Source organism: Agelaius phoeniceus, chromosome 28 (assembly GCF_051311805.1).
Source record: "Agelaius phoeniceus isolate bAgePho1 chromosome 28, bAgePho1.hap1, whole genome shotgun sequence".
NCBI classification, from domain to species: Eukaryota; Metazoa; Chordata; class Aves; order Passeriformes; family Icteridae; genus Agelaius; species Agelaius phoeniceus.
The window spans coordinates 4,402,498-4,428,050 of NC_135292.1; the positions used below are offsets into that span (position 1 = coordinate 4,402,498).

Here is a 25,553-nt window from a genome sequence, read left to right on the forward strand (position 1 = left end):
GTGTTGCTTTGCACAAGAGTTGCAAACCCGTGTGTTATTAGGGAATGGCCGCTCCTGCTGTGCCAGAGCGCTCGAGCAGGGGTGAGAATCTGGTGTCAAAGTGCATTCATGTGCTCCATGTTGCATGGGGCACCCGTGTGCAGGAATAGAGAACAGCTTCCCTCAGATGGGATCTGCTGTGGCAAGGCCCCTCTGGTTTTCTCCTCCACGCAGCAGTTTGCATGCAGAATGTGGGCAGATGTGACTTGGAGGTCCTCCTGCTCACCCTTGGGTTCCCCTTGCAGAGCCTCAGCCCCTGCGTTCTGTCAGGGCCCCTGGGCAGGTGGGATATTCCCAGAGGAGAGGGGCCGGCTGTGTCCCCATTGCCCCTGTCCCTTATGTGCCTGTGCTCAGGAGGGCACAGAGAGGATGGGGACTCCTGCCTGCCCCGTGTCCTGTCCGCCTGCCGGGCCTGTCCCAGGGCAGCCGGGCTGTGATTGCTGTGCTGTGTCCCCCTGTCCCTGCTGTCCCTGCTGTCCCTGCTGTCCCTGCTGTCATGGCCCACTGCAGGTTCCACACCTACACAGCCATGGTGGCTCCTGAGCTCTGCCGGGACCCGAGTGACAGTCTGAGTGGTGGCACTCCTGGTTTTCTTGCATTTGGCATCGCGCAGAGCAGAGGCTGGATCACAGCACCAAAGGAGCAGCTGCTGCAGGGGAGGAAAGGAGCCTCTGCATGGCCAAGGGCTGCTGTGGTGCCCCTGTGTCAGGAATTCCCCACAGCTGACACCTGAGTCCAGCATGGCCACTCACAGACACAGCGTTTGTTCAGGCATTGCCTTTATTGCATCTTGACAGGGACTGCAGCTGCCTGAGGGAAGTCACCCTCCCGAGACAGGAGGGCAGAGAGTGTAATTTAAATTAACCAATTGTGATTATAGGCATTCGTAGCGACAGTCTATATACTGTATATATGAATATTAAACAAGACACAAAATAATTATTGGATCATGAAGATTAAGCAACATTTGCTGTTTTAAACAGAAATAAAGTATACTTCAGTTATGGTTAACTGCAATATTTCTTGGTAATTTTGATGAATTATAAGTTTTATACAATCTAAAGAAAAGTGCCATTATTTAATTCCTACTTATTATTAAAATATTTATGATCTCTTACAAGAGTATTAATCTACATTATAGAAATAAAAAGTTTGGAAAATGTTTCTAAAGACAACTATTTTTAAAGAAAACATTTTAAATATTTCAAAACTATTTAAGAATTTGAATCAATCTCCAATCATTGGCCCGATTCCTTCAGATGGAGCTTTCCTCCGAGCAGATGCAAAGGCTCTGTATGGGAAAGGGTTAAAATAGATGCAGTTCCTACAGATCCCGTGAGGAGAGAGAGGGCAGAGGGGCAGGGTGTGTCAGGAGCCCGGAGCCTGTGCCCCGGCGCAGGGCTGTGCTGGGCAGCAAGCGCAGCTCTGTGCGCCGGCTGCTCACAAAGATGTGCGGCTCGCCTTGGCCGGCCCAGAGAGCATCTCCAGCAGGAAGCTTTTCTTCACACAGCCACTGCCTGTGCTCCTCCAAGAGCCTGCCCTGCCTACCTTCAGCATCCTGTTTGTATGCCTATTCATTCCAATCAGCCTGGCCATTTGCTTTTCTATTTCTTTTGTGGCCTGGCGCATTTGCTCCATGTCTTTGAATCTCTTCCTAAGGAGCCGCCTTCTCCGCTCGCTTTCCACCTTCCTCCTTCTGGCCTTTTCCTCAGCTCTCTGGGCCGCTGCTCTCTGCCTCGTGGCTGCCCTTCTGCGCCTGAGCCACCAGCCCAAAAGCAGGAGCAGCGGCTGAGCAATTTGCCAGAGCTGGTGCAGGTAGCGCAAGGCAGCCAGGAGCCAGGGTCCCCAGCCAGGCTCAGCTGGCTCTGGGGGGGCCGCTTTCATCTCCTCTGCATGGGGCTGCCCATCCCCGTGAAATCTGTCCACCACGGAAAGTGGGAACAGGAAGATGAGCAGCACAAGCCCAGCCAGGACTGCTCTGTGCGCCATGGTCTGCAGGAGGAGAGAGACAAGGCTTTCACTGGGGCTGCCAAGGGAGCTTGTGGGGGCTGAAGTGAGGCCCGGAGGCGCAGGGCTGTGAGGGCAGAAGCAGAGGGCCCCGGGCAGCTGGCAGGCAGCAGGGCCTGTGCCAGTGGGCCAGCAGCAGCAGCCCCGTGCCCCGGCCAAGGCGCCGGCCCCAGGGGCTGGCCCTGGGTGCAGGGGGACAATGCAGGCCCGGGTGCGGCGCTTGTGGCCCGGCCCTGGCCCGGCCCAGCCCCGCCACGTGCGCACTCACCGCTTGCCCAGGCTGTGCTGGGCCAGCATTACCTGCGGGGGCCTTTTCCAGCTGCTCCCATTGTGACACGCTGCCCCTGGTGTCACAGGGGCCAGAGGCATCACAGCCGGGCCAGCCCTGCCCTTGGTGCCCAGCCCAGCTCAGGGGCTCCCAGTGGGCCCAGCAATGAAAGCCCCGGCAGGCAGCAAGTGCAGCCCCTCTGGGAGGGGATGGGCCCCAGGGGCTCCCTTCACAAAGCAGGCAGAAGTCCCCTCTGATAAGTTTCCAAAGGGAAAAGATTATAATCAATAATGTTGAGTAGGATACATATTATCAACTATGAAAACACCTGAGGTGCTTTTCCTAATGGGACTTGTTCTTCTGTCAGTGGGGTTGGGTGATGGTTGCTCAGTTTTTCTTGCTTGACTATTCCCTGATCCAGTCCATCCAAGACTTCTGTGAAACCTTCCCATTATCAGACAGCAGAAATAAAGAACTGCAGTGAAACCACTGCTACTCCCCTTCAGATCAAGAAGGTGCAGGGGGATGGTTCTGGCAGAGAATTTGAGCTGCTCTGGACAGAGTCGCACTGCTGTGTTAGCAGGGACTGGCTGCTTGTGTTTTTCTTTGGATGAACAGAATCTTCCTTGTGTCCCCAGTGAGCACATGGAGCTCACACCAGCAGTGCCTCTTGCCAGCCAGACCTTCCAGCCCAGCTGAAATGCCCAGCGTGGCCTTTGAGCACAAAGGGATTGCAGAGCCAAAAGCATCTGTGTAGCCACCATGGTGTTCAGCGGCTGCTGCTCGGGGAAGGGCACTGAGAGGAGGCCACTGCTGCTCTTGTTCAGAGCGCTGCTGTGCAGGGATGTCCCTCGCCCTGCTCAGTCCCACATCTGCCCATCTTTTGGCCTGGTCTGGGGTCAGGTGGATGCCATCTGCTCCCAACAGACCCAGCTGCTCCACGGTAGATGCACAGGCATGGAACCCAAAACCTTGAGTATCCCCTGAGTAGCCAGGCATTCAGCTGTTCAGTTTGTCACGGCCCACAGCAGGGGTTAGAACAAGATGGTTTTTCAGATTCCTTGTGACCCGAACCATTCCAGGCTTCTAGGATTTCTCCATGACTGACTTTGGTCCCCTCAAAAGACCTCCTCTCTCCTCTCTTCCCTCCACCTGTGGAGAACGCATTCTGATGCTGCTGCTGCTGTTGGGACAGGTTGGTGGATACTCTTCCTGCCATCCCATGGGTGTAAGCATGACTCCTCTCTGAAGCCTTTGTCCCTGAATCAGTGCCTTCAAAGAACAGTTATCTCCCCTCCTTCCTTTTCCATTGAGCGCTTGAGCAGACACAGCATTTCTCATCGTTTCCACAGAACAGTACAGGTGCCAGTTCCCATCTTGTGGAGCCCTCTGCCATAAATCAGCCTGACAGGTTTATTCTCTACGTAATGGGAAATGATGACAAATGCAGCTGCATAATCACGTTAGTAACTCACCATAATGATTGCTTCTGGGGTGATTTATGGGTTTTGTCATATGTGAGCTTTCAGAACTTTAGAGGTTACATTTTTCACACTTTTTTGTTGGAATCTCAATTTATCAGACTTTACTGCAGCATTAATCACTTGCAGTACAACCCTGGACTTCACAAATGTATCAAATCAGCGTGAAAAAGGCAGAGAAAAGAAGAACTATTGTGAATTAATGAGCCGGGTAACACATGTCTCACAACAGGGATGAAACAACCTGTGTTCTTCTTCAAGCCGCAACAGAAAGTCCCAAAGTCTGGTTATTTAATTATTTTTTTTTTCACAAAACACAGGCAGCAGCAAAGAACTGAAACAACACAGCCAGGCTTGAAACCTGAAAGATCTGCAAGGCTGAGTCCATCCTAGTTAATGGTGAAATGATGTGTGAATCTGTCCTAGATGTTCAAATGAAGAAGATTGATTCCCAGTTATAATATGGCTTCTAAGCAAAACACTGGGATTATATAGGAGAAATGCATGTGTCATGAAACAACCAAGAAATCAGAGACACAGTTCCAAGCTCTGCTGTGAAGGTCTGGGAAATGTTCAGAGTTACCATCTGTGGAATTTGGTGCAGGATAAACTGGAACAAAAGGCCATCATTACCCAAATTGATTTCGTTTGGGCTGGTTTGTTGGCTTTTTGGTTTGTTTTTTGGGTTTGTTTTGTTTTGTTTATTTGGTTGGTTTTTGTCATATAATGTTTTCTAATACTCCAAGAAATATGTTGAAAAGGTCAGCATGATCCATCAGACACAAGCAGGGGGGCTGGGGTAGATGCAACATGTTCCTTGCACTGGAGGGTAGACAGAGGCAAGATCTGGTTTGGGGTCAATCACACCTGGATCAGGGAGGTGGCTGAAACCTGGGCTGGCCAAAGCCTTAGAATCACAAAATATCCTGGGTTGGAAAGGACCCCCAAGGATCACCAAGTCCAACTCCTGGCCCTGCAGAGGACACCTCCCCAAGAATCCCACGCTGTGCCTTGGCATGTGCTGGTGGGCAGGAGCACACAGCTGGCCGTGGCTTTGGGTGCATGGGTAAGATGAGATGGTGAGGAGCATCCCTGCTCCCTGAGCTCCTGGAGAGCTGCAGACACTGATCACTGGTAAGGACAGCACCAGGGCCATGGCCTGGGGCTGGTGATCTGGTGTCTCCTTCCTGCTGCTGCTTTCTGCTACAGATAACAGCCTGGTACCAAGGTCTTGTTGCTGAGGTGATAAACGGCTGGGGAGATTCCCTCCCTGCTCTTGTCTGCACGAGTTCTTATGCTCAGCACCAGGAAGGATTGGGCCAGAATGGAGGCATTTGGGGCCTCAGGGCTGAGGATGAGACAGACAGCCAGGCAGAGCAGCTCCTCCTGGCTGATGCAAACATTAGCCCTGTGCTGGCCAGGCCAGTGATCCATAGCTATGGGTCCACAGTGATGGTGGTGCTGGGTATTCACTGGGAGAAGAGGAGGTGTAAAATGAAGCTTCTGAAGCTGCTTGGGATCCTGGAAGCTGCTCAGACCCCACTTGACCACAGTGGTTGTTTGGCCAGCTGAAGTGATGGAATTCATTGGGCTGTGCAGGGACAGTTTTCTGTGCAAACATGAAGGACTTTCAGGGGGGATGAAATACGGCCTCATAGTAGAAACAGCTGGGCTGAACACTCTTTATTCCAGCTATGAATCTTTGCTCTTAAGAGCAACAGATTCCATCTTTCATTAAACCAGAATTTCTTGTTGTTGTTGTTATTTTGAGGAACATAAATGACCTTTCTTGTTTATTTTATGAGCATTTTTAAATCTTTCTTGTTTATTTCATTAGCATTTTAAATCATCTTGTCACCCACTGCAGGCATGAAACATGAGATGTTACCAAAGTGTAGCTCACTTCAGACAGGGAGTGCTGATAGTTGGCAGATCTGTACAGGTGTCCTCATCCTGGGTGCATTGGATGTTATCCCATCCAAGCAGGCAGTTTAACACAAGCAGCTATTTCACTAAGCTTAATTAACAACAGAAATAAAAACTGTATCTTTATAACAAAGTTACTTTGACATCTACCATCACTCAGCGAGAGGTTTATTGTTATGGACACATAATATTGGCTTTTTGCAGAGATTAAAATGGATTTTCTATCTGTGGTGTTCAAGTAACTTTGTTATTGTCTTGGATGGAAAAGCCAGGTGTCTGCTAAGGAAGGCAGGAGCCTCCCCTGGAATGGAAAATGTAAACCCCTCCCTCTGAATTGTTATAATTTTGAAATTAAGGAGCTGTCAGGCAAAGATATGGGAATAGGAATAACAGTTCTTTTTTAGGAAAAAATAAAAATATTAATGCAGTAGTACAAACGAAAAAAACCCCACTGACAGAGTCAGAACAGGGCCTGACCCCCTGTGGGTCAGGGTGCTGGCAGCAGTCCCATTCAGTGGTGGCTGCAGCCCTCCTGCAGTGCCAGGTGTGGCTCTGTTGGAGCAGGGATCCTGGAGAAGGGTGGAGTTTTCCTCTGAAGGTCCAGGGCTGCTGTAGATGGGCCTGGGAATCTTCCTTCCTCTGGGAATCCAGTTGGAAAAGGCTGATCCTCTGGGAATCCCGTGGAGAAGAAAGACAGCTGCTCCTCTGGGAATCCAGGAGGAAAAGGCTGATCCTCTGGGAATCCCGTGGAGAAGAAAGACAGCTGCTCCTATGGGAATCCAGGAGGAAAAGGCTGATCCTCTGGGAATCCCATGGAGAAGAAAGACAGCTGCTCCTCTGGGAATCCAGCAGGAAAAGGCTGCCTACAGTGTTCCAAATCTCAGATTCTATCCAGGTAGGAATGCTTGGCTCCTCCCCCTGGGCGGAGCATCTCCCAATGTGATGATGTCATTTAATCAGCCATGCAGTGACACTCAGTGGCACATTACCAGAAGATTAATAATTAATAATTAATGGCCTATTAATGGAACACACCTCCCCAGAGGGAGGATTGGTTGTGGAAGAGAGAAACTGCCCAATGAACAGAAGATAACTGCCCCACCACTGACAGATGGCAAACAGAACACACACTTATCTTGCAGTCCAGGACCTGTCCCCACTGGCTGCCCCCATTCTCCAGAGTTCATGGTGTCCAGGGAGGCTGCAGCTGCCGGTGCCAGGAACAAATGAGACGGGTCTGGGTTTCAGAAAGCTCCAGAATCCATTTCTGACCCCCGAAAGACAGGGCAAAGGCAGGGCCGTGGGGCTTTTATAGGGTATCCCAGGGCTGGAGTTTGGGTTTGTGTCGGATCGGCAGGAGAAATGTGGCATGCAATATGACTGATCAGCAAGTCTCGAACTTTATTAAGAGTCACACATATTTATATTGGATTTAATAAAGCTCATACATATTGCAAAGAAGAGCTCATTATTGGTTAGTTACTTATTGGCCAACTACGCCTACTTCTGCATTCTTGTGGTTATTCTGTTGAAACTACTCTTCATATTTTTGGCAAAAGAGCCTCTTCCCTATCCTGTTGTTGCATCAAGGGCATAATGTCCTTGCCTTATATGGACACTGACTGCTGACTGCTAGACTTCTCTCCTTCTTGCTTAACCAGGGGTATTATGTTGACGTGACCTTTCTCAGCCAGCCAACTGTCTACAAAGCTCAGCGGGACAAGGCTCCTGTCCATGCTCTCCCACATTCCACAGTGCCCAGGCCACACCAGGAGCGCTCAGAGCTGCAGCCAAAAGCTTCCTATCGATCCTCTCTTGCGGAGGACACCAGCACAGAGGCACAGGTGCCACGTCCTCCAGCTAAGCCCAGGAGATCCACCTCCTCACCAGCTGCAAGAGCAGGACGCTTATGTGCCAGCCGCCCCTCCCAACCCCGTTCTTCCCCTCGTGCCTTGAAGGCGCATCCCCACCTTGAGACACCCAGGGCCGGAAGAAGAGCTGGCCCCAGACGATGTCCTCGTTCCTGTGGAAAGGAAGGTGCCCTCAGAGCAGCTCATAGAGCAGGATGCCCAGGGACCAGATGGTGGCTGGCTGGCCATGGTAGCAGCCAAAGAGGATCCACTCCGGTGGGCTGTACTCCGGCGTTCCTATGGGACACGGGCGCAGCTCATCAGGCCCATGCTGCTCCCTCCCTCCCAGCCAGCTCCTGTTCCACAACAGCCAGGCCCTGCCCTGCCACAAAGCAACTTGGCTGCAGCTGGCTGAAGAAGGATTCCCCCTCCTTCCTTGCCTCCTTCCTTCCCTCCCTCTTCCCCCTCTGCCAGCCAAGGGAGGAACTTCTGCTGCCCAGCTGGGCCCCGGCTTTGGGTTCACCTGACATCCGGGTGTAGAACGTGTCCTGGAGGATCGTGCCGCAGCCGAAGTCGATGAGCTTCGCCTCGCCCGTGGCCAGGTCGACGAGGACGTTCTCGGCCTTGATGTGGGGGTGCAGGACGCCGCGGCTGCTGCAGTGCCCCATGGCCTCCAGCACCTGGCGGAACAGCCCCCGCGCCACGGGCTCTGTCAGGAACCGCCGCTCGTGCAGGAAGTACCAGAGGTGCTGACAGCGCTGCGGACGCTCCATGAGCAGCGCGAAGCCCTCGGGCACCTCGAACCAGTCCAGGAGCCGCACGACGCCGGGGAAGCCAGGCCGCGACACCATCCACAGCAGCGCCAGCTCCAGGGCCACAAGGGCGCCCTTGCGCTGCGGGGGGACCGCGATGCCGTCAGCGGGGCCGATGCTGCGCCGCGCCTTGGGCAGCCCCAGCCCGGCCCCGCCGCGGCTCGCCATGGCCCGGCCCGGGGCGCTGCGCGGCCTCCGCTCACTCCACGCTCGCTGCCCTCGCAGCGTTCCGGCTGCCGCCCTGCCGGGCCTCGCCTCAGCCCCGCCCGGCACGCCCCGCCGGCTCCTCCCGCTGGCCCCGCTCACTCCCCAGCCGCGCCCACTCCGAGATGTGCTCCCGGGACACTCGCTTGATGGCCGCCTGCGAGCCAAGGCCAGCGGCGGGCTGAGCTCATCGCCCGCCGCCCGCCGCCACCCTCCGAGCCGGCCCCGTCTCTTCCCGGGGCGCCGTCGGCGAGGCGGGGACCGGAGTAAACGCTGCCGCAGCCGCCGCTGCCCAGCAGTGGGCCCTGCCGCTAGAGCTGCTCCAGGGGAGGCCTCTCCGCCCGTGCTCTTCTGCCCGGGGCACCCGCCCGCCCGGCGCGCTGCTGCTTGCCGAGCCGCCCCGGGCTGCGGCGGCTCGGGGCCGGCGGCCGAGCTGGCGAGCGGCGGAGCTCGGAGCGGGGCAGCTGCCGGCCACGCTGTCGGCCACGGGGCGGGAGCCGGGCAGCAGCGGGGCGGCCGCGGGCGGAACCGCGGCAGGGGCTTCGTTCGGGGCCGGGGCCTCGGCCGGGGCTGGGCCAGAGCCCGCGCCAGGCGCAGCCAAAAGCCCGCACTGCTCCGCCAGCACCAGAGCGAGCGGCTCCTCCAGCGGCGCCACAGCCAGGACGGAGAGAGCCCGGCCGAGGCGGAACCACGGCGGGCCGGGCAGGGGCGGGCACGGGGCGGCTCCGCCGAGGGGCGCCTTGCGGGACGCGGCATCAGCCGGGCTGGGAGAGGTGGAACATGGACGGAACGGGACGGGACGGGACGGGAGTAGAGTGAGTGTGCGAGGGAGAAGGGGATGGGGAGCGAGTGAAAAGTCAAGCGGAAAACCAATCAAGAGAAGCGCTGCTGCTGCTGCTGCAGAGCTGCCGGAGCTCGCGGCCGTTCCTCCGTTGCCCCCGCGAACACAACGGAGGAGCCGCCGCGCGCCCCAAGGAACGAAAGAGAGAAACAAACAAATCACATCCCAAAGTCATTCCTATTAGAGAAGTAACCAAAGAAAACAATGTAGCAATAACGAAGACTGTTGGCTTCTGGCTTCTTTCTTCTTTGCATGAGAAGAAGAGCTTTTCATGGGGAACAATTGCCTCTTCTGACAATTTTGCCAGAGTGGACAGGAGCAGAGCATTTACTTTTCAAGTAGAAAAGGGAAATCGTGTCAGTAATGTCATCTCTTTTCATCCTCTGTTGACACAGAGACACAGTTGCAGGCTGCCAAAAGACATGGTCTGCAGTGTGGAACTTGGGGCCAAGTTTCTTTTTCTGCCAGAGGATGAGGAGGGGAAGTATCCCAGAATCATGGAGTCGTGGCATGGTTTGGCTTGGAAGGGATCTGGAAAATCCCATGGCTGCAACCCCCCTGCTGTGGCTGGGGACCCCTTGCACTGGACCGGCTTGTCTAGAGCTCCATGCAGCCTGGCTTGAACACTGTCAGGGATGGGACATGCCCACCTTCTCTGGGCAACCTGTTCCAGGAGAGCCTTTTTTCTGAATCCCTTACCTAAACCTAATCTCTCTCCATTTGGATCCATGCTCCCTTGTCCTGTCCTTGCCTGCCCTCGTACAAAGTCCCTGTCCAGCTTTCTTGTGTGTTGCCCTCAGGTACTGGAAGGCCACAGCTGGATCAAGGCTGGGTCTCTTTCCCAGGCTGAAGAAGCCGAGCTGTGTCAGCTTTTCCTTGCAGGAGAGGAGCTGCAGCCCTGGCACCATCTGGGTGTCCCTGCTGGGCCCCTGCTGCAGCGTGTCCACGTCCTTGCCGTCCGTGCCGGGGAGCCCGGCAGAGGCGGAGGCAGCGCTGCAGGTGCAGGGTCAGCGGCGGGGAGGAGACCCGGCCCTGGCAGCGGCTCCGGGAGCAGCGATCGGCGCTGGGCCGCCCGCACTGCAGAGAGCCGGGGCCCTTGTGCCTGCCCTTGTGCCCAGGGCGCCTTTCCCCGCCGCCCGCCCGCCCGCCCGCTCGGGGGAAATGCCCCCTGTGCCGCCCCTCAGGGCCGCCCCTCGCCGCTGCCCCGGGCGCTCCCGGCGCCGCCTGGAGGGGCCCAGGCCTCGGCCTCACCCTGCTCAGCCCGAGGCCTGGAAAAGCAGATTCAAACACCCACCCAGAAAGTGCCCCAGGATGCCAAGGTCAATCTTTTGTCACCAGCACGGCTTTGCTATCAGAGTCTGGACGGGAGTAGAAAACCACCAGGGGAAAAGAGCATGAACAAGTTCTGCCTTGGCACTACCTCAAGCTGTGGGGTACCAGTTGTTGGTTTCACTGGCTCTGGATTGAAGGCACTTGAGACAGTAATTCATGTTCAGACTCAAGTGTTTATTATTTCTTATCAGTAAAACAGCCTCATTACTGGGAGTTCAGCAGCTTTTCAGTAGAAGGCACAAAATGGCCAACAATCTCTTGTTCCAAGGTCTTTTAAGACTAAACTATCCAATTAGGAACTGACACCTAGATTATTTTCCCGTTTAAGCCAATAACTGATCCCAAAGAGCCTGCAATGTGGAATTTCTGCCCAAATACAAAAAGCCACCCAAACACATGAAGAAGAAGGAAGAAGCATGAAGAAGAAACCCAGGACAAAACACTGTGCCCTCCATTTTGCTTCCATCCACAACATACTAAAAATCCCAAAACCTCAATTTCTCAGAGTCAGAGTGGAGCAAAGCCGAAAAACTGGAGCTGATAAGAATGGACTAAAACCACAACCAAGGAATCAGCATCACCCTGAAATACCTTTCCCCTTACATCAGCCTGGTGCATATTCATAGACCCTCATGCATACCCATAAACTACTTTACATATTCCAGGAATGATTTTACATGGCCCCTCCCTGGGTCTGCCTTTTCAGAGCATGTGTGTTTCTTGGCTGTGGTTTTGGCTCCTTCTCTTTATCACCTCCAGGTTTTGGGCCTTGGTGCACTCTGCCTTCAGACGGGGAGTGCTGATAGTTGGCAGATCTGTACAGGTGTCCTCATCCCGTGTGCATTGGATGTTATCCCACCCAAGCAGCCTTTTCACAAGCTTAATTAACAACAGAAATAAAAACTTATAACAAAGTTACTTTAAAAAACAGTCCCAGCCCATATTTGATCCCAGTCTGTGTGGTCCTGATCCATATGGTCCCAGAAACCTGGGATCCCAGTCCATACAGTCCCAGTCCATATTTGATCCCACTCCAGGCTATCCTGGTCTGGAGGGTTCTAACCCACAGGATCCCCATCTATGTGATCCCAGTCCATGTGATCCCAGCCCATATTTGATCCCAGTCCATCTTTGATCCCAGCCCATATTTGATCCCAGTCTGTGGGGTCCTGCACACACTCCCTGGGTCTGGAATTCCAGTTCCCAGCCAGGAAAAAATGTTCCTGCCCTTGAACTTCCTTCCTATCCCCTCAACAAATTGCAATAAAATTATAAACAAAGAAATAATAATTGAAATTAAATAAATTATAATTAAAAAAATCTCAACTCTTCTTTACAATACTCCAACTAAGATTTAACTCAAACGAAAAATAACTATTACTATAATATTACCAATGCATATAAATAAATTATATATCAAGAAATACCTTTTGAAAATTTTAACTTGATGACTAATGTACTTTAGATAAAAAAATCTAAAGAAACAAACAAGCAATCTAACACCTCTTAGTTAAACAATTCATATTACAAATATACTAAACACAAAACCAAACACCACTATAATTTCTCAGACATTTCAACCAAACAATTAAACTTTAATAACATCCTTAAGTACTCTTGAAAAATTAAAATTATTTTAAAAAAATTAATTGTGTGTGGGTGGTTTTATTTCAATATTGGTTTTTGGATTGTTTGGGTTAGATGAATTAAAAAATGGGATTTTTATAGGAATTGAATCAGCTGAGAAGGTGGCACTCTGCAAACAGAATTGACTGAAAATAAATGGGACAGAAATCAGTAACTCTGAAAGTTTTATTTCCTATCAAATACAACCCACACACCCAGCCCCACACAATCCCCATCCCATTGCTTCAAATTGGGATCCCACTTCTCCCAATCTCCTTCCAACCCCATCTCACCCTGGCGGCTGTGGAATGGATTGAGTTTGGCATGGGATTGAGTTTTTTTTAGGAGGGAACAAGGAATTTAAGGTAGGATTGAGCCTTTTTGGGTTAACATTCAGTTATTTTCAGTGGAATTTGAGTGGTTTTGAGGTGACAGATCGATCCCTCTTGGATTTTGGAGTAGAGAGAGAGGGAGAAGAGAAAAAAATTCAGGCCAAACCAAAGGAGAAGCAGCCAGGAGTGTTCCCAACATGGATCACAGGGAATGTGAGTGACCAGGGCTGTGCCCAAAGTGCCTCCTCCAGTGGGGGATGGAGCTGCAGCAGCGCACGAAGCTCTTCCCGCACTCGGGGCACTCGCAGGGCTTCCCTTACCGGTGCCTCCGTTGGTGTCGGGTCAAGTGAGAGCTGCAGGAGAAGCTCTTCCCACACTGGGGACACTCGTAGGGCCTCTCCCCTGTGTGGATGCGCTGGTGAATGATGAGGTCGGAGTTGTGCTTGAATCCCTTCCTGCAGTCAGGGCAGCGGAATGGCCTCTCCTCTGTGTGACTTTGATAGTGCAGGAGGAGATTGGAGCTGGTCTGAAACCTCTTCCTGCATTTATCACACTCGTAGGGCCTCTCCCCAGTGTGGACGCGCCGGTGCCTGACGAGGTCGGAGTTGTACTTGAATCCCTTCCCGCAGTCGGGGCATTGGAAGGGCCTCTCCTCTGTGTGACTCTGATAGTGCTGGAGGAGACTGGAGCTGGTCTGAAACCTCTTCCCACACTCGGAACACTCATAGGGTCTCTCCCCAGTGTGGGTCCTCTGGTGCTTGAGCAGGTTGGAGCTCTGGTTGAAGCTCTTCCCACACTCCCCACACTCGTAGGGCCGTTCCCCAGTGTGGATCCTCTGGTGCCTGATCAGGTGGCAGTTCCACCTGAAGCTCTTCCCACACTCCATGCACGTGTGGGGCTTCTCCCCATCATGGAGCTGCTCATGGAGCACCGGCTCCGAGCTCTGGCTCCATCTCCGGCCGCCTTCCCGGCCCAGGCTGCCTCTTTCCCCCTCACATCCCCGCCATCTGCGTTTGCAGCCCCTCCTCGTGCGGCATCTCCGGGCCTTTTCCTCCCCGTTGGCTTCCTGCACCGTGGAGCTGCTCAAAACGGCCTCTGCCACCAGGTTCTGCCGTGGGCATTTGTCCTCCCTGCTCTCCATGCTCAGCTCCTGCTCTGGGCAAGGAAGGACAAGGACAGCATGGGATTTGCCTCCGTGCCACAGGCAAGGGCAACGAGATCCCCCCAGGGCTGTGCTGCAGCCGAGGGCCCTGCTGGGCTGGGAGATGGAGCAGCACAGAGGGGAAAGGGGCACTGACTTCCTCCTCACCTGCCTCAGTGTCCCGGAGCATCTTCCTCTTCCTCGCAGCCTCTCAGGGTTGGCAATGGGAAATCCTGGTTTGGGGAAAACAAGGGATGAGCGCGTTTGTAGGAGCGTCGGGGGTAGCACAGTGGGGATGGACGGAGACGAGAGATCTCTGCAGCCAGGTCGTGGAATTTGTGGTTTATTGCAAAGGGCCTGGGTGCAGGGCCCTGCTTGGAGCTGCCAGGCACAGCTTGGAGCAGGCCTGAGAGAAGAGAGGGAGGGAGAGGATGAGAGGGTGAGAGAGTAAGAGGGTAAGAGTGTAAGAGAGTAAGGTTCCCGTTACAATACAATAATTCTTCTGTGTTAAATATTCTATTTCTCACTAACCAGTCCAGTACAAGATACAAATCCTTTAGCATTTACATATAGCCTGTAAGAATCATTACATCACCATACTGTGTTACATTTTCAACCCTAAAAACACCTCTTTGGAGCCCTTCTGCTGAGCTAGTAGGGTCTGCTCTGACCCTTGGACCTGTCTGCAAGCAGAGGGAATTGTTTCATCAGAAGGGGATTACCTTCAGTCGGGCCACACCATTGTTTTCCTTTTGTTCAGTAACTAAGGAATCTAAAAGCTTGCTTTCATTCCAATCTTGCTTAGAGTTCCTATACTCTCAAAAGCTTTTGAGAATATAGTAACTATAAGCAAGATTGGAATGAAAGGCCAGACAATAATATTTATAAGGCTTTCCTGTTTCATCTACCCCAACACACGTTGACTTTGAAGGTCTCTCTGCCCAGGTACATCGGTAGTCCGGCCATCTGGGCTCCAGAAAACCCTCCCAAACACCAAAATTCAGCCCTGAAAAAGCCTCCCAGGGGTTGCCCGTCCCTGGTCCCTCCCCTCTGGTGTTCAGGGGTTCCCCCCTGTCCCAGCTGCTGGGGTCAAACTTGGATTGGGGGTCCCCCTTCTCCTGGGTGCCCGCCCTGCCCAGGCTGCTGGCAGTGCCAGCAATGCCAAAAGCTCCCCTCTCTTGGCTCTCCCCATTTCGGGATGCCGGGGCTCTTTGGGCTCCCGGGCTCCCTTCTCCCCTCATTCTCTGCTCTGGGCTGCAGCGGCTCCAAGGAGTCCCCCCTGCCCCTCTCCAGGCTCTTGAGGCTCCCGCCAATGGCGGCGCTCCCACCTCTCTGGCCTCCCCACTTTGGCCTCCTGGGGGACACAGGGCTCTGCTCCTCCAGGCTGCCTCTGCCGGCAGCCGCCACCGCCACCCCCCGACGTCCCCCCGAGGGGCCTTTTCCGCTCAGCCTTGGACTTCTTCATTCTCCAAACATCCCCCCAAAAACCCAACCCAGGGACCCCCCGGGATATCCGGGCCGGGCTCCCCCTCCCCGCTCACCGGAGCCATGGGGGGGGCGATGATCCCACAGGTGGGGGCTGCGAATTCAGGCAGGGATCGAGACCGCGTGGCTCCCTCAGCTCAGCCTTGATCCGCCCTTGTCCCTCCTCTTCCTCTTCCTCCCGCTCCTCCTCTGTCCTATCTCCACCTCCCTCTCCTCCTCCCCCTAACCCCGCCTCCTTCCCTGCTCTTTCTCCTCCCGCTCCTCCTCTTCCATCCCCCCTCCTCCTCCTCCTCCGTGTTATCCCCACCTCCTGCTCCTCTTCCATCCCGCCCCTTCCATTCCTTCTCCCCCTCCTCCCCCCTTACCCCGCCTCCTCCTCCCTCTCCATCCCTGCCCTTCCCTCCCTCCTCCTCCTCCCCCAGCAGCAGCCACACCCTCGGTGCCCCGTTCCCGCAGCCCTCGCAGCCCGCGGCAGCAGCGGCCATGGAGCCGGGCCAGGTCGGCATGGGCAGCGCGGGGCTCTCGGCTGCTCCCAGCCGCTGCGGGCGGGGGGAACCCGGCCCGGGCCAAAGGAGAGGCAAACTGGCCAAACTGGGGGCACATCACAAAGCTAAGGATGCAGCAGAAAATGGAGCTGAAAGAGTTATGTTAATATTAACTCCAAACGAGAAAAAACTGGAAATTCCAAAGTTTAGGGAAGCCGAGAAAAAAGAATTAAACAAGATAGGAAATGAACAAGATAAATCAGGGAAATAGAAACTTCTACATGGAAGACAATTACTTAATAAAATGTGCTTACTAGGAAAAGATTAGAAGACGTGCATCAGAAACCCCACTGGCGTACTCAAGCTTTGTGTGATCATTTTTTAAGGAATTTTGGGTGCACTGGGATTTTTGGTGTAGCAAAGCAAGTCACTGAAAGATGCTTAATTTGCCAAAGGATAAATAAAAAGGTGATGGGAAAAACAACATTAGGAGGTCATGAGTTAGCTCGTCGACCATTTCAAAATATCCAAGCAGAAGTTTAGATTTGTTAGCTTCTGGATTTATTTGGAAAAAAACCCATTTAATCTAGAAGAAAGAGAAGATGCCATATGTTAGACAGGAGATTTTAGGAGAATAAAAATCTTTGAAGTATCAGAAACAGCCGAGGAAAAAACCAAGAAAATAAAAAGGGGAAATGAAAGGGAGGGGAACAAGAGGAAAAGTCAGAAAGAGAGTGGGATCCTCTGCAGCTCTTGCCCCCTCCGTTGGCGGCCGAGGCGCCTGTCCCGGGTCCCGGCTCGCTGCCCGCCTCAGCTCCGCCTGCCCCGGTTTCCATCCCAGGTGCGGGCTCACTGCCCAGGGCAGCTCCACCTGCCCCGGCGCTGGCGGTGAATTTGTGTGCCCTGGCCCCACTGCCCGGCCCGCGGCCGCTCTACCGGCCATGCTGGGCAAGATGGGGTTGCTCTGTCCTGCCGCGTGGGCCGAGGTCACCGCGCCGACCGCACCGAGGGCGGGTCCCAGCCATCCCATCCCCGGCTGCCCTGCCCGTGCCAGCTGCGCTGGGCAGCGCCGCTGCTGCTGCCGGGGTCTCCCACCTGCCTTTTCTCTGCCGGGAGCTGCCGGATCAGCCGCCAGAAGCCATGTGGGGGCTGCCCACGCTCCGGCTCGGCCTCCACGGGAAGATCCCCCTCTGGCGATTCCGGCAGCACACCCTGCCCACACTCCGACCGAGCCTCGGCGGGATATCCTCCCCTGACCCCTCCTGCTCTGAGTTACGTCCCCTTGGTAACCACAGCTCCTGCTGTTCAGGGAAAACCCCTCTCTCTACAGGAAGCACCTTATCGAAACACTAGGAGCTCAGTTAAAAGGCAGCCCTCTCCAAATTCTTTCTCAAAACACGGGAGAAAGGCTATAGAAGGTAAAAAAGTGAAAGAGTTAGATGAAGGGATTGCTCTATTGCCGTGAAGAGAGGTTCCCATGGCAGGGATGCGCTGCCCCGCCCCGCGGGAGCCACCGGCGCCCCTGCCGGCCATGCCCGGAACTGCACCCAAGGGGAAAGCGCCGCAGCCGAAAGGCCGGGACCGGCTCCGGGCTCTGTTTGTTGTCACTGCCGGAGCTGTTTATACACACTACTATTATTATATTATACACGCTAGTAAAGAACCGTTATTCCTAATCCCATATCTTTGCCTGAGAGCCCCTTGATTTCACTATCCTAAAAATTAAGAGGGAGGGGCTTTGCATTCTCCATTCCAAGAGGGGCTTTTTCTGCCTTCCCAAGCAGACACCTGTCTTGTAAAGCAAGACAAGCACCCACAGGCACTGAGGGGGGCTGCAGGAGGGGCAGAAGAAGGCCCTGCAGCACTTGGGCACAAAGGCCCAGCAGGTGAATGCAAGAAGGGAGCAGCAAAAGGCCAAGCTGAAGGCAAAGGCCAGGGCAGAGCTCCTACAGCCCCTGAGGGATCAGCCCCAGGGCCCAAGGGGGCCCCAGCACCCAGGGCACGGCTCGGCCACAAGCACCCGGCAGAGGCATTGCCCTCCTCGGCAGGGCACAGCCCACCCAAACAGCCCCTGGCAAGGAATCAGGGCTCCAGCTGCAGGGCACAAGGACACTGCAAGCAGAGACAGCAGCACCCTCAGGACCAGCAAGTCCAGCCCGTGATGGACATGGATTGGCAGGGCTGTCACGGCTCCCATCACACCAGGGACCCTCCACACTGGAGCCCTTGAGAACATTCAGGTGGGTCTGCATTGAGAGGAGGCATTTCCTGATGGACACAGGGGCCTCTCAATCTGCTCTGAATCTTAGACCTAAAGGGGAAAATAGTAAAGGAATATTTTAATTTTTAAGGGAATGAGTGGGAAAGATGAGCAGGTATGATTTGTTCAACCACTATTAGAAGCTGTGGGGGATAGGTTTGAAATAAATGAATTTCTTTTTCTTCCTCCTGTGATTGTAATTAACTAGGAAAGAGTTTGAGAGCTGGATTTTAATACTGTAAAAAGGGATACAGAGGCTAGTTCTGTTGTACCTCTGTGTCAAAAGTCTGACAAGGCCTATGCTGAAGTGAACCCAGAAGTGTGGGCAGCCCCAGGGAAATACAGAAAATTAGATATGGAGCCTCTACAAATTAAAGCAACCAGGACAAGCACTACCCTGTTCCAAGAGAGGGAAGGAAGGGCTCACAGCCTGGTATTGAGTCCCTGTTAAAGGCAGGGCTTTTGGAGCCAAGGGTGTCTCCCTACAACACTCCTATCCTGCCAGTCAACAAACTGGATGGATGGACACAAGGAGGAAACACAGAATTTTCAAGTGTTAAAATTAAGATTAACTGAGGCGAGTGGCCTGGGCCTTCCAGACAGGGAAAAAGAATTTGAATTATAGGTGGACGTTAAACAGGGTCTTGCCAAAGGAATTCTTGTGCTAAAATGTTTAACCCAGTGGCCAGAGAGCAGCCTCATTGTCTGCAGAATTGTGCAGCCACAGCTTCCGTGGGAGCAGAGGCTGAAAACTGATGACAACAGGAGGATCTCCTAGAGTTCAAGTCTGGCATCAAGTTAAAGCTTTGACAACCAAAAGAGCCTCTCAATGGATGAGCAGGGCTCGGTGATTACAGTATGAAACTTGTTCAGTGGCACAGGAGGATTCAGAACTGAGGACAGGGCAAGGGTTTAACCCAGCCTCCTGTTTGAACAGCCTGGAGAGGGGCTGGCAAGGAACCCAGGACTGCACTCAAGGGACAGAGCTCCCGAGCCAGGCTGGGAGAGATTGATGGGACATTCCCTGGCCTGAGGGAGACAATGTGTTTGTGGATGGCTCTGCAAGGGCAGCAGGAGGGAAAAGAGCTACAAGACAGGCTGTTATTAAGGAAGGGGAATCAGACAAAGCGCAGGTCACCGGCCCATGCTCAGCTCAACCCGCGGAGCTGTGGGTGCTTGTAAGAGCCTGGCACTGAAATGCCCTGAGCAGGAAGGCTTCAAAATCTTCTGCTGACACCATGGCACCTAACAGGGGGGCAAAAGCAATTCTGACTGCTTCAGCAAGCACTGGATCACTTATTAACCTATTTCTAAAAGAAATAATTCAAAGATAATGGATTGTGGGAGCAATAGATTCAGATGGGGAACTCATTTTACAGGAAAGACCCTTCAGGGGGTTATGGCAGCTTTAGGAATACAATGGGACCTCCATAACCCCTGGCAAGCCCAGAGCTCGGGTTGGGTAGAAAGAATGAATGGGGAAATAAAGAAACACCTTTGGAAGCCGGAGATAGAAACCAAGATGCCATGGGTACAGCTTTTGCCATTGGCCTTGCAAGAAAAAGAGCCAGACCCAAGGCAGATATTCAATTATCTCCCTTGGAATTCATGTCTGGAATTCCTTACCTGGGCAATTCTCCACCTAGTGCAGGGTGGAAATAAGGGATGTAAATTTAAGGCAGGCTGTAGCCAGGATCCTGTCTCCTGTGGAATCTCTCCCCCAGGAAGCTGGGCTGGCACAGAGCCTGCCCTGGGACTTTGCTGTTGCCAACACCCAGCCAGGCCATCGGCTCCTGCCTAAGGAGTGCAAAGCAGCACCACTGGTGGCCAAGGGGCCCACGCCAAGTGTCCCTGAGGCCAGAAACAGCCGCCAGCACAGCTGAGCACGGGGGGACCCCTCAGCCTGGCCTCAGGGGCTCTGAAGCCCCGGAGATTTGCACTTCCCGCCCGCAGCAGGACCATGGGAGCCGCCCCTGAGCCTGCCCTGAAGGCAACGCAGCAGCAGCCAGGGCTCCACAGCGGGCCAAGCCCCTGGGCCTGCCCACAGATCCTCTGCTCAAACCCTCGGGAATCCTGGCCACCCTCCCCTGGCACCTCCAGCCACTGCGGCCAAGCCTCGCTGCCGCTGCTGCAGCTCCAGCGCTGGCTGGGCCTGCACTGCCACAGCTGCTGGGGAGCACCGCGGCACAATTCCACCCTGGGGCTCACTCACACCCACACTCTGGGCTGCCTGCGACTGCACTGCTGCAAAATGTACCCATCCTGCTTCTTTTAAATCTTATTTCTCTGCTCAGAAAGGTTTCTCTACTCAAAGGTTTGCCTTTGGGAAAGAAATTTTAAAGGTTTTATTTAAGGGGTTCCCAGTCTGTTCGGATGTTAAACTCATCTCCACCACTCAATGGAGACGAGTTTAACATCCGAACAGACTGGGAATAGCCCAAAAGACACCCACAGAGATAAGGACCAGCAACAAAACATCAACGCCCCCGCAGCAAACAGCAACCAACAGCTACCCCAGACACTGCCCCCGCACAGCTGGAGACACCTGGTCTGGAAAAGGCTGAGAAGGAAATCCAGGAGTGTGGGCGGAATTCACAGCAGAGGGGAAGAAATCCGAGTCTAATAGGAAACCAAATACTAAAAACTTACACGACTTGGAAGCAATGAACATTAAAGCAGTGGATTTAGATTGGTTCAGACTAGGTAAAGTTTAGGAAAAATCGGGTAAAACTGACATGTCATGGAATGATTTTTTCTGCATAGCTGGGCTATGTGTGGATGAAAGTATTTCTGTTGCACATCCTGGCCAGAACCAAGTAATGCCTTGACTCTCTCACACTAAAGAGATTCTTGGAGAGTTTTTGTTTTCCCTACAGTTTCAGTGATAAGATTACAACATGAGAAACATTTTTTATAATAATCCTACTTTATATTGTCAGGTAGGTTTGGGACAGAAGGGTGAGAATCAATTTTTGGTCTGGGTTTTTCCATGTTCGCCTTTATGTTGCATTTTGCAAAATTGAAGAGCTTTAACCGTGATACTTTTAACTCTTAAATAGTTAATACTTTTTTTAAAAAAAGCAGGGTGAAGCTGCAAAGGGAAACAGCAAATGGAGAATGTTGGGAAAACTTTCCTATAAATAAATTGGGGGGAATTGAGATGAGGGACTACGTTTTGTTCGTCATGAAAAAGAGACCAGTGTGTTACAAGAGTTGTCTGCTGACTATTTCTGTACTACTTCATGAGATATGAGCTACAAGGATACCAGGGAAGGGGTTGCAGGAGCCCACACATAGTCCCACCCAGCAAATGGTACAAGCAGATAACTCACAGAGATAACGACCAGGGAAAAGCTGGGGAAGGGGCAGGGGCAGATAAACAGTCTGCAAGGCAGGACATTTGCTTGCTTAAGCTTGATAGGGCACAGTTTGCAAGGCAGGACATTTGCCTGCTTAAGCTTGATAGGGCACATATTGCGTTAATCATAAGATTTTGGTAATTTTTCACAGAGAAGTCACCAAATAAGGACATAGGGTGAAGAAGACGCGGCTGAGGAAGACTCCGCAGCCTTTATCACCGACCACCAGGAGACAGAAGGATGACCCCCTAGCAACAACCAGCGCAGGCGCAGAGAACTCTGAGATAACATGGACTCCTGAAGGATGGAGAGGATAAAAGGACTGAATCAGAAACTAGTTGGTGCGGCAGTTGGTGGAGCGGAGACTCCCCTGTCGCCCAGCGCTGAGCCTTTGCTTACGTAGTATAACTGCTTCAATAATTAATAAATTCTTTGATTGGAAATTACTCGTTTTGAGTCAATTTTATAACAATGGGGTGTCCAGGGGGTCCCTGTGCCCAGGAAAGGGGGTGCACGGGCCCCGGTGTTGAGGAAGGTGGTGGGTGGGGGCTGTGGAAGGCAGGAGTGGGGGTCCAGGGGGTGCTGGGGTCAAGGAAAAGCGGGGGCTGGGGTGTCTGAGAGGGGGAGGGCCGGGAAAGGGGGTGCGGGGGGCATTGGTGCTGCATGAGGGGGTGCAGGAGGGTCCCCGTGCTGGATAAGGGGGTGCAGGGGGGGGTCCCTGTGCCTGAGAACGGAGGGTTTGGGAGGGTTCCAATCTCGGATATGGGGGTGCACGGGGGTCCTGGTGCAGTGGAATGGGGGTTCAGGGGGTCCTGGTGCTGTATAAGGGGATGCAGTGGCGTCCCGGTGCCCAGGAATGGGGGTTCAGGGGGGCCGGTGCCAGATAATGGCCTGGCTGGGATCTGGTGCTGGGAAAAGGGGTGCAGGGGGTCCCAGGGCCAGATAACGGGATGCACTGGGGTCCCGGTGCCCAGGAATGGGGTTCCGGGGGGTTCCATTCCCGAGTTCCAGGGTTCAAGGGGTCCTGGTGTCTGAAAATTGAGGTTCAGGGGGTCCCGGTGCCGGGTAAGGGGATGTAGTGGATCCCGGTGCCCAGAAATTGGGGTTCAGGGCGGTTTCCCTGCCCGGGAATGGGGGCTCAGGGGGTTCCAGGCTGCAGATAAGGGGGTGCAGGAGTTATCGGGGCTGAGGAAGGGGGTACAGGGGGGGTCCCAGTGCCCCAAAATGAACGTTCAAGGGGGGTCTCTTGACCCCCTGGAACCCCAGGGGACCCTCCGGGATCCCCTGGAACCCCTTCCAGGAAGCGCCAGCAATGAAGAACTGGGGGGACGCCGAAATTTGGGAGATCTGGGGGTCCAAAAGCCGAGGAAAAGGGCGGGTCTGGGGTCTGGGAAGGACGAGGTGGCCGGGAATGGGCGTGCAGGGGGTCCCAGAGCACTGACGGGGGTGCGGGGGGATCCTAGGCCCGGATTAGGGGGGGGGGCAGGGGGGTCCCAGTGCCCAAAAATTGGGGTTCAGGGGGTTCCCGTGCCGGGGAATGCGGGTTCGGGGGGAGTTTCCTTCAAGGAATTTGGGATTCAAGGGGGTCCCGGTGGCCGGGAATTGCGCTTCCGGGGGCGTCGGTGACCAGAAATGGGGATTCAGGGGAGTCCTGGGGCCACATGAGGGGGTACAGGGCGGTGCCAATGCTGGGCAAGGGGGTACAGGGGGGTCCCTGTGCCCAGAAATGGGCGCTCAAGGGGGTCCGCGTGCTCAGGAATGGGGGTTCAGGGGGGTCCCGGTGCTGAAAAAGGGTGCTGAGGGGGTCACAGGACCGAAAATGGGGGTTCAGGGGAGTCCCGGTACCCGGGAATGGAGGTTTAGGGAGTTCCCGGTGCCCAGGAATTGCGGTTCAGGGGGGTCCCGGTGAACAGAAATGAGGGTTCAGGGGATCTCGGTGCCAGATGAGGGGGTACAGGGGGGTCCCGGTGCTGGGGAAGTGGAGTGAGGGGGGGTGGCATGACCCAAAATGGGGGTTCAGGAGGGTTCCCCTGCCCGGGAATGGAAGATCAAGGGGGTCCCGGTGCCCGGGAATTGCGGTTCAGGGGGGTCCCGGTTTCGGGGGGTCCCACTCACCTTTGGTCGCGGCCCCCGGGTCCCCCAGGAGACCCAGGAGTCCCCGGAGCACCCCCAGCCCCAGCGCTGGGGCCATCGCAGCCGTCCCCGATCGCGGCTGCAGAGACGCGAAAGCGAAAGTGCCCGAGGGAGCGCGGGGGGAGGGGGAAAGGGCGAATTCCAGGGAATTCACCTGGATCCCCTCCTGGCACCCCTCTGGATCCCTCGGGGATCCGTCTGGGACCCTCCAGGGCCGCGCCCTGCGGGACCCCCGGGCCGGGCTCTGCTGAACTCCCGGCCCTGCGCTCAAACTCTGCCCGGACCCCGCTGGGCTCGGCCCAAAGCCGGGCAAGCAGCGGGAGCAGCGGAGCCAATTTTTGCTGCGGGTGCGGGTCCCACCCCCGGCGGAGCAGGGCTGGGCGCTGGGACCCGATCCCTGATTCCCAATCTCCTTCTCTCTCGCTCTCTCTCTGCTGTTCTCTCCCTTTCCTTTGGGGGATCATAAATCCCAGCAAAGGGAGGCTGGGGCTGAGGTGCCCCGGGCTGGCCGGGAATGGGGGCCCGGGGCTCCCTGGGCTCACGGAAATGGGGGATCCAGGGGCTGGGAGAGGAGGATACCCGGGAAAGGGGGTGCAGGGGGGTGTTGGGGCAGGATAAGGGGGTGCAGGGGGGGGTCCCAGTGCCCGGGAATGGGGTTGGGAGGGGGGGTGGGCAGCAGCTGCTGGAGAGAGACTGGGACAGACTGGAATGGACTGGGACAGACTGGGAAAAGAACCCACTGGGAGCAGAACTGAGGCAGCAGAGATCATACTGGGATATACTGGGACCACACTGAGGGCTACTGGGAACATGCAGGGGACAATTGAGATGGGACTGGGAATGGTTTGGATCATCCTGGGACTGACTGGAATCATACTGGGAGTGATCAGATCTGTAGTAGGGGGGAAGAAGAGAAACTGGAATAATGCAGGGAGCAACTGGGATCATACTGGGAGCAGCTGCCCCATGCTGGGGTCATACTGGGATCATACTGGGACTGATGGGGTGACACTTGGAGTGACTGGCATAGTACTGGGAGTGTCTGGGAGTAACTGGGATCAAACTGGAGGTGACTGGACTTATACTGGCAGCAACTGGGACCACAGCGGGGGCAAATGGCATCGGGTAAGGTGTGACCGGGCTCATCCTGGAAGTGCCTGGGGCCACACTGGGCTCTTCCTGAGAGGGACTGAGAGTGAAAGGAACCATACAGGGCATGACTGGGAGCCGCTGGGACCGTGCCGGGGGCAACTGGGATCCTACCGGGAGTGATTTGGACCATACTGGGAGTGACCGGGACCCACCGGTGAGGCGGCGGCGGAGCTGGGAGGCGGCCGCAGCGCAGGTGGGAGCCGCGCTGGGTTGTGCGGGGGCTCGGGGCTCGCTGCGGGCCTCGGGGGCGGCAGGGGGCTCAGGCGGGTTCCTTGTGCCGTGTCCGGCCCGTGGTGCCGCTGCCGTGAGGGCGCTGCGGGAGCGGCTGCCCGCGGTCTCCTTGCGGCCGCTGCCTCGGCAGGAGCCGCTGCCGGAGCAGCGCTGGCTCGGCCCGGTTCCTGTGGCTGGCACAGGGGCGGCTGCCCCGTGCCCGCGGCTGTGCGGGGAAATTCACGTGGCCGGAGGTTTCCGTGCCCCGAGGAGACAGAGGAGTCCTGTACAAATGACTTTATTGCTGAGCAGAGGGAGAGGCCGTGGCGCATTTGCCGTGCGCTCGCTGCCATTGTTGTAGTTCGCAGCCTCCTTTTTATCCTCATTTTCCCGGCTCATCTCCCTCTCCCTTTGCCCACTGGCTGAGGTACTTGGAAGGTTCAGACCTCCCGATCTGCCAACTGCACGTCCTCGTTAATGTGCACCCCCACTTTTGTAGAACAGCCGATATTCACGGCTCTGTTAAGTCTGTTTTGTTCTCGACGTTCAGGAATTTAGCGGGACTTTCTGCGAGCAGCAGTCCATGTTAATTAATAACATTTATTGAAGC

General features: G+C 54.8%; 1 protein-coding gene across 1 annotated transcript in view; it reads right to left on the reverse strand.

Moving 5' to 3' along the window:
- LOC143696058 (uncharacterized) overlaps positions 1 to 25,553 on the reverse strand; it is a 137,503-nt gene that overhangs the window by 48,440 nt on the left and 63,510 nt on the right. The window contains exon 2 of the mRNA XM_077191264.1: positions 13,046 to 13,681. Coding sequence (XP_077047379.1) covers positions 13,046 to 13,681 — 636 coding nt within the window. The remainder of the gene's footprint in view (positions 1 to 13,045; positions 13,682 to 25,553) is intronic.